Source organism: Arachis stenosperma, chromosome 5 (genome assembly GCF_014773155.1).
Source record: "Arachis stenosperma cultivar V10309 chromosome 5, arast.V10309.gnm1.PFL2, whole genome shotgun sequence".
Lineage (NCBI taxonomy): Eukaryota > Viridiplantae > Streptophyta > Magnoliopsida > Fabales > Fabaceae > Arachis > Arachis stenosperma.
This window is the reverse complement of record NC_080381.1, coordinates 121,830,203-121,839,892: the sequence shown is the minus strand read 5'-3', so window position 1 is coordinate 121,839,892 and position 9,690 is coordinate 121,830,203. Positions and strand designations below refer to the sequence as shown.

Sequence of the window (9,690 nt, the reverse complement as noted above, 5' to 3'; positions counted from 1 at the left end):
TAGATTCATTGGAGTACACAAATGGAATTAGATTGCAAAGGGATGTAAGACTGAATAGGAAGACTATGCTACTTCAAAAGAGACATGGTAAGATAAGCATGATAGATTGTAATTATCACAAAGCTAAAATTTTACTTCTTTTATCTTTAATACTAGCTTCATAATATATATTCATAATTCAGCTGATTCAAACATTTAACATATATTCATTTTTTTTATAATATAAAGTACTTGATGTATTATCTCTAATGATTACAGGAGCAAGTACATTTAATTCAAATTTAGATACTAAAGAATTAGAAGAAGTGTGCATATCTGAAAAAAAAGACACCTAATACAAAGAGAAACATTTTTGAAGGAATTGACTACAAATCTTTCAAAAAATTTTCATGAAGTTGAGGATATTACTGAAAATACGACTATTTTAGATGATTCTATGCAAATTTAATACCCAGCCATATTCGATGTTGCTGAGAATACAAGTAATTTAAGAAGTAGCAATATCAGCACTTTATTATTTACTATTGTTATGCTTTTTATAAACAAAAAATTATCGTTTAATGTTCAAGTTTTAAAATTTAAACTAAGATATGGTTATATATTATAATTTTTGTATTTGAACATTGATTGATTGTAAAACTTAAATCTTGAGGTTGGCACAACAAAATTGTATTATATGATCTCATCTTTTTAATCCATAAATTGCATTCTTCGGTAATCTTTTATGAATATTAATTTTATACTTAACATGGTGAAAAAAAGGTATATTTTTATATAAAGTATTTGTTGCAGATATAACTAAAACAATTTATTATCTTGGTGATTATTAGATGTGATAGATATTGGTGACCTAGAATTTTTTGTCGGCATTGCGACGCCATGATGTGGTATGAGGAGAGATCAGAGAAGTCCAAAACAGGATCCAATTTTGAGTTCTCAATATGTTGTATGCGAGGGAAGGTACAACTGCCGTTTTAAAGCACTTGATCGGACGCTCAAGAATCTTATGTCAGTTACCGATCAACATAAGACACATCAACCATTTGGTGGTAAGATTGTTGTTCTAGGAGGTGATTTCAGACAGATACTTCCGGTGATTTCGAAAGGAAGTAGACACGATATATTAGCATCCGCTATTAACTCATCCCATCTGTGGTCATTTTGTAAGGTTTTGAAACTGCATACGAATATAAGGCTTCTAATGTCTTCTTCGAATCAAGATGAAGGTGAAATGAAGATATTTGCTAATTGGATACTTGATGTTGGAAATGGAAATATTGGCTCTGTTGTTAGTGATGAATCAAAAGTTGAAATTCCAGATGATCTATTGATTACAACTACTGATGATCCTCTCTCTCATTTGGTAGACTTTGCATATCTAAATTTGTTGCAAAACATGTCAGATTACAAGTATTTTCAGAGTATAGCAATTCTTGCACCCACACTTAAGAGTGTCGAGAAGGTAAACAATTTTGTCTTGACAATCTTTCCAGGGATGGAAAAGGAGTATTTGAGCTCTGACACAACATGTCAAGCTGATGAAAATGAAGATGTAAAACAAGAGTGGTTCACACCAGAGTTTCTAAATGACATCAAATGTTCGGGACTACTCAATCACAAGTTGACTTTGAAGTCATGAGTCGCTATAATGCTAATGCGAAACATAGACCAGACTTCAGGTTTATGCAACGGGACAAGATTAATAGTTAACAAACTTGGCAGCAACGTAATTGGAGCGATGGTAGTGACTGGTAGAAATATTGGAGATAAAGTGTACATTCCAAGAATGAACTTGATCCCTTCAGATTCAGGATTGCCATTTAAGTTCCAACGGAGACAATTTTCATTAACAGTATGCTTTGCAATGACCATTAACATGAGTCAGGGTCAATCATTATCACATGTATAGCTTTATTTGCCAAAATCAGTGTTCACCTATAGACAACTTTATGTTGCTTTGTCAAGAGTTAAGAGTCGCAGTGGCCTCAGGATTTTAATTCTAAACGAAGACGGCAATCCAAAGTCATCAACAACAAATGTCGTGTTCAAAGAGGTTTTTAATAATATTTAGGTAAGAATAATATTATTTTCATTTAAATAGCATGTTATGATTTACACTTTTGTACAAATCTTTACTATAGATATAACTAATTTATCTATAACTCTTTTTTCAAATTTGAAATGAAATGTGTAACAAGGAGCACAACATCCAATGATTTTCTAATGAAGTTAGTAAGATACTAGGTTGTCGATAAATTTTTATTAGCTTTTTGATATAAAATTTAGAGTAAAATTAACATGCTATTATTACAGTTATATATGTTCTTATTTTTTTATCTCCCTCCTTATGGTTCAAGAATATTATAAACTTCGAACTCTTCTATTCATATTTTACTTTGAATAAAGATAAAACAACATATTTAACAAGTTTATTATATAACGATGATGATAGTGTTATACTAAATTTAAAAAATATATGATTATAAAATATTATTTTTAATTTAACTTATCAAATTTAAATATAAGTCCGTGCATCGCACGGGTTTAACACTAGTAGTAATACAAATGGGGAGCCAATTTGCTGACGTGGCGCTCATACGTTAAGTCTGGGAGTTTATTTGCTTACGTGTCGTGACTAGAAATTTTTAGATTTATATTTATAAATTATAAATTATTATTTGCTCGGGTTGTTATTTTCAAATTTTAAGTTTGGGTTGTTTTACATAGGTTGTTATTTTTTAAATTTTAAATTATTTTATTTGTTTGGGTTGTTTTAGTTAGGTTGTTATTTTTTAAATTTCAAATTATTTTATTTAAATTGTTATTTTTTTAATTTTATTTAGATTTTACTTAAGTTGTTCTTTTTTATATTATAACACTATTTTTTAAATATCTGTTAATTCTTTTTAGCATTATTTTTTAAAATTTTGTTGATTTTTTTTTTAAATTGCAGCTACATAAATTCTTTTAAAGAAATTTAGAGTTTTACAAAAATTTACGTTAATTATTCTTCGGTTGTTACATACTAATATTACAATAAATAAATATTTATGTTAGTTTAGAATTTTTAAATTATTATTTATTTAAGTTGTTATTTTTAAATTTTAAATTTGGGTTGTTTTACTTAATTTGTTATTTTTTAAATTTTAAATTAAAGTCAACCAAACTTTATAAAATTTAGTTATGATGCAACTATAAAAGGATAAGTTATGAGAGATGTAAAGTACCACAATTTAAAGTACATCAATCCCTTTTTTTACATATATCCAAAATCTCCCTACTTATTCCAATGACTGATATCCACAAAATTGCTGACATCAATCCTACAATCGACAATTTGTGTGTACGTATATGAGTGATATGGTTATGGACACTGTTAAGTTACGGAAATTCTCTATTGCCATACTCAATTGAGATGGTTTGACTCGACGAAGACGCGAGTTTTCTACTAATATCCTTTTATCCATGACTCCAAGGTTATTTATTTATTTATTTAAATTAAAGTCTATGTACATTGGATTAGATATTAAATAAGTCTATATTTAACTTTTTCTTATGTTGTTTTCTTTTTTAAGCAGGTATCGAATAAAGCTTAGTGTCATTGATGATTCTGACTGTGTGCATGTTATGTAGTCTTTGACAAGGAGGCAAAACAAGTTTTAGAAGAGAGCTTTGTAGAGATACTTGATCCACTCCTATTGGTAAGATCTAACCAATATTTATTTCTAAAAGCATTAGTGAAGATATTTTTATTGGTACTTTTTATATTATTTATTATTAATATATTATGTAATATTCTGCAAAAAGGAGATCTATCAGATACACCTACACTTTTACTCAACCTAATTGATAAGATCTTTCTCTTCATCGTTGAAGTTCAAATATATGATATTTCATATTTTTCACCTTCTTATAAAGTTAAGAAGATGACTAATAATGTGGATCTCATAAATAAATTCAAAGAGGCTCATCCTATTCAAATTGTGAGTATATATAAGTGTACTTCTATTAAAAATTAATTTATTTTTTGCTTTCTTGGTCATTAGTAGTATCTAATTTATAAATAATAATTAATTATAATTTTAGGATGTTGACTACACCGGTGGTTTGTTTTCAATTTCAAAGACATTCTTAATCATTGAAAGGGAGAAAGTAGAAGGTACTAAGGTATTTGTTCAAAAAATATTTTTTTTTGTTCTCTCAAAATTAGATCTTAATTTTATTTAAAAAATATTAGTGAGATAAAATCAAAGGTTAGAAAGAAGTCTTTAATTTAACGTGATTTTTTGTACAGAATTTGTTGCTTGAATTCTCCATTGAAGTTGCGGCCAATGATGAATCTGAATTGTTGGAAAGTGCTATTACACCAACTAAGTGACTATTTTCGGAGTCGAAAGATTCGAAGGTGAAAGGAGATACCTCAACTTACAAGAAGATCAAGATTGATAAAGAAACTTGAGAATTTGGATGCACATGTTTTGGAATCTCTTTTAGAGTCTATCTAATAGAATAATGCCAAGCATATATTTGTTTTGGTGGAAACATTATCTTTTCTTGAGTTGTTATTTTTCTTTTGGTCCTTTTCGATTTTTATGTTTGGAATTTAGAATTTTTTTAAATATAAATTGAAGTTATTTTGGTTATTACTTGTGGTTTTATTTTTAATTTGATTCTCACCGTTGATATTCTGATAATTTTTAATTTAATATTTAATGTCATAAAATTATAAATTTCTTCTTTGAATTATTGTTGATACAATTAAGTTAGTTATTAATTTTTAATGTGTACTTATTTAAAAAAATCTAATTATAATTTTTAATTAAAGTATTATGTTTATAATTTTAAATTTAAATTCAAATATACTTTTTTTTTTGAATTTTTACGTAAGCAATTGGGTTTGAGAACATTTTTTAAAAATTTATATAATTTATAAGTTACTATGCTAATTACAAAGGATTATAATAAAATAAATAGAATTATCAGTCTTATTAAGATGTGAAATTATTTATACAATTTAAAAAAATGTAATACTGTTTAAATTTTAGAAAAAGTATAATAAAATTAATACTGTTTATGATGAAACTAAAAAAATTATTTTTAAATTAACAAATTTCTATATTCCTAATGGACAACGGACGTTTGATTAGAAAATTTTATTTAAAAATTTAAAATTTATACTAGCTAATTAGAAAATTCTATTTTAAAAATTTTAAATTTGAATTTCTAATACTAATTTCTAATTAAGTAAGTTTTTAACCATTTCAATTTTTAAATTTAAATTTTTTTACTTGCCACATTTATAAATTTTTATTATTATCTTTTTAGATTGTCTCTCCACAGTAGAAATACTTTCATCTTTTTTTCTCTCTTTAAGTATTTTTTCTAAATTTACGTAATTTATAAGGTTATTAATTTTTAGATTGTATTTAATTTTATTTATTTTTATCGATAAATAATAGGATTGATACTATTTATGACGAAACTAATAAAAATTATTTTTAAATTAACAAATTTCTATATTCTTAATGAATAACAAACGTTTAATTAAAAAAATTTATTTAAAAATTTTAAATTTGCACTAGCTAATTAGAAAATTCTATTTAAAAATTTGAAATTTAAAACTCTAATACTAATTCCTAATTAAGTGGCTTCTTAACCGTTTTGATTTTTAAATTTAAATTTTTTTATTTGTCACATTTATAACTTTTTTTTCTATTTACTTCGTTTACATTGTTATTTTTTATATTATAACAATAGAGGTATTTTTATCTTTTTCTCTCTTTTTACTTATAAGTTGTTCATTTTCAATCTCTTTAACTATAAGTTAAATTTATTGATCGTGAGATTAAACTTATATTTATTTGAGAAAAGATACTTTTGTAAAAAAATATATATTATTTTCTGTAAAATATGTTTACGTAACTAAATAAATGAGAATAAAAAAGAAATTAAAGCAGCCATTCAAAATAAAATCTGTGCGATTTTACATAGACATAAGAAGACACTAATTTCATATTCTATTTGGTAAGTTATACATGAAAAAAAATTGTAAAAAAATTAGTGTCTCAAGTTAAAAATTAGTGTTTCAGCATTTTAGAGAGACACAAAATACATATTTTTAATAGGTGTTTGTGTATGAGTATGACTATGTCTTTTATCATTTTTGTCTCAGTAAACAAACACCATACATGTACTACGCTGTCATATGTGTACTACTTTATTTTTTTAATTATATATAAAATTTGATAATAAAAATGTATTATGTATAATGTATATATATTTTTAATTGGTTAAAAAATTTATTTATTTGATATTTTTAGGTATATATTGAAAGATGCAAGAAGTCCAAAGAGAAGTAAGATTATATTGTAGAGAAAATTAATATTAAAAAACAAAGAAAATACAAAGCAAAGCACAATTCAACGTAGATTTTATATAAAAAAATAAATTAATTATTTTATCATTTTTGTTTTTAGGTTAGAATAATATATTTTTTTATTTGGTATTTTTAAGTATGTCAGTTCTATATATTTAGTTTTTATTTGGTATACAAAATAACTAACATGTCATGAGTATTTTGGCCGAATGAAAACTCATAAAATACAATATTTTCTATATATTATTTAGCTATTGACAAGTAATAAATTATTAATTTACATTGTCTTCGTAATATGTTACTAAATTTGTTTATGAAAAAATTACAGAAAATTCGAGTGATAGTTCCAATGGTGTACATTTTCAATCGGTGTTGTCGAACATTACAAATAACATTAATACAGATTTTTTTTTGGATTATTTTTTTTGGAACTTACTTATGGGAATGTACATGCACTTTATGTATTTTGATTTTCCTACTATTTATTCAATTATAAACTTTAACAAAAAATATGTTCAAAACTAATATCTCGAGTTATCTTATTAGGTAATAACCCAACACCATATTGATCAAGGTCTCCAACTACTAATCTACACTCTGTAGATGAAAAAAATGATGTTCCAATATTAGTGATATTAGTAATTCGGGTATCACACATGAAGCATATGATAGTCCATGTCATCAGATAAGTCAACAACATCTTCAACAAACATCAAATAATATCTACCGGTTACTATGTTAATATGTTTTTATTACTTAAAGACCAAACATTTAACTTTTTAATTGGTCTATTAAAAACAATCATTGGTATATGCTAAATAATTATTATAGATTCATTGGAGTACACAAATGGAATTAGATTGCAAAGGGATGTAAGACTGAATAGGAAGACTATGCTACTTCAAAAGAGACATGGTAAGATAAGCATGATAGATTGTAATTATCACAAAGCTAATATTTTACTTCTTTTATCTTTAATACTACCTTCATAATATATATTCATAATTCAGCTGATTCCAACATTTAACATATATTCATTTTTCTTTTTTTATAATATAAAGTACTTGATATATTATCTCTAATGATTACAGGAGTAAGTACATTTAATTCAAATTTAGATAATTCAAATTTAGATACTACAGAATTATAAGAAGTGTGCATAGCTGAAAAAAAAAGACACCTAATACAAAGAGAAACATTTTTAAAGGAATTGACTACAAATCTTTCAAAAAATTTTCAAGAAGTTGAGGATATTACTGAAAATACGACTATTTTAGATGATTATGTGCAAATTTAATACCCAACCATATTCGATGTTGCTGAGAATACAAGTAATTTAAGAAGTAGCAATATCAGCACTTTATTATTTACTATTGTTATGCTTTTTATAAACAAAAAATTATCGTTTAGTGTTCAAGTTTTAAAATTTAAACTAAGATATGGTTATATATTATAATTTTTTTGTATTTGAACATTGATTGATTGTAAAACTTAAATCTTGAAGTTGGCACAATAAAATTGTATTATATGATCTCATCTTTTTAATCCATAAATTATATTTTTCGGTAATCTTTTATGAATATTATTTTTATACTTAACATGGTGAAAGAAAGGTATATTTTTATATAAAGTATTTGTTGCAGATATAACTAAAACAATTTATTATCTTGGTGATTATTAGATGTGATAGATATTGGTGACCCAGAATTTTTTGTCGGCATTGCGACGCCATGATGTGGTATGAGGAGAGATCAGAGAAGTCCAAAACAGGATCCAATTTTGAGTTCTCAATATGTTGTATGCGAGGGAATGTACAACTGCCGTTTTAAAGCACTTGATCGGACACTTAGGAATCTTATGTCAGTTACCGATCAACATAAGACACATCAACCATTTGGTGGTAAGATTGTTGTTCTAGGAGCTGACTTCAGGCAGATACTTCCGGTGATTTCGAAAGGAAGTAGACACGATATATTAGCATCCGCTATTAACTCATCCCATCTGTGGTCATTTTGTAAGGTTCTGAAACTGCATACGAATATGAGGCTTCTAATGTCTTCTTCGGATCAAGATGAAGGTGAAATGAAGATATTTGCTAATTGGATACCTGATGTTGGAAATGGAAATATTGGCTCTGTTGTTGGTGAGGAATCAGAAGTTGAAATTCCAGATGATCTATTGATTACAACTACTGATGATCTTCTCTCTCATTTGGTAGACTTTGCATATCTAAATTTGTTGCAAAACATGTCAGATTACAAGTATTTTCAGAGTAGAGCAATTCTTGCACCCACACTTAAGAGTGTCGAGAAGGTAAACAATTTTGTCTTGACAATCTTTCCAGGGATGGAAAAGGAGTATTTGAGCTCTGACACAACATGTCAAACTGATGAGAATGAAGATGTAAAACAAGAGTGGTTCACACCAGAGTTTCTAAATGACATCAAATGTTCGGGACTACTCAATCACAAGTTGACTTTGAAGTCAGGAGTCGCTATAATGCTACTGCGAAACATAGACCAGACTTTAGGTTTATGCAACGGGACAAGATTAATAGTTAACAAACTTGGCAGCAACGTAATTGGAGCGACGGTAGTGACCGGTAGAAATATTGGAGATAAAGTGTACATTCCAAGAATGAACTTGATCCCTTCAGATTCAGGATTGCCATTTAAGTTCCAACAGAGACAATTTTCATTAACAGTATGCTTTGCAATGACCATTAACATGAGTCAGGGTCAATCATTATCACATGTACAGCTTTATTTGCCAAAATCAGTGTTCACCCATGGACAACTTTATGTTGCTTTGTCAAGAATTAAGAGTCACAGTGGCCTCAGGATTTTAATTCTAAACGAATACGGCAATCCAAAGTCATCAACAACAAATGTCGTGTTCAAAGAGGTTTTTAATAATATTTAGGTAAGAATAATATTATTTTCATTTTAATAGCATGTTATGATTTACACTTTTGTACAAATCTTTACTATAGATATAACTAATTTATCTATAACTCTTTTTTCAAATTTGAAATGAAATGTGTAACAAGGAGCACAACATCCAATGATTTTCTAATGAAGTTAGTAAGATACTAGGTTGTCGATAAATTTTTATTAGCTTTTTGATATAAAATTTAGAGTAAAATTAACATGTTATTATTACAGTTATATATGTTCTTATTTTTTTATCTCCCTCCTTATGGTTCAAGAATATTATAAACTTTGAACTCTTCTATTCATATTTTACTTTGAATAAAGATAAAACAACATATTTAACACGTTTATTATATAACGATGATGATAGTGTTATACTAA

General features: G+C 26.5%; 1 protein-coding gene and 1 pseudogene across 1 annotated transcript; both read left to right on the top strand.

Annotated features, from left to right (window-relative positions):
- Positions 1-889: 889 nt before the first annotated feature.
- Positions 890-2,071, top strand: LOC130981280 (uncharacterized; annotated as a pseudogene).
- A 6,045-nt stretch (positions 2,072-8,116) lies between these two features.
- Positions 8,117-9,298, top strand: LOC130981279 (uncharacterized). The gene has a single exon (XM_057904881.1). The coding sequence runs from the start codon at positions 8,117-8,119 to the stop codon at positions 9,296-9,298; it is 1,182 nt and encodes a 393-aa protein (XP_057760864.1).
- Positions 9,299-9,690: the final 392 nt, after the last annotated feature.

Coding starts and splice junctions, on each gene's coding strand:
- LOC130981279 (XM_057904881.1), top strand. CDS start 8,117: ATGAGGAGAGATCAGAGAAGTCCAAAACAGGATCCAATTTTGAGTTCT.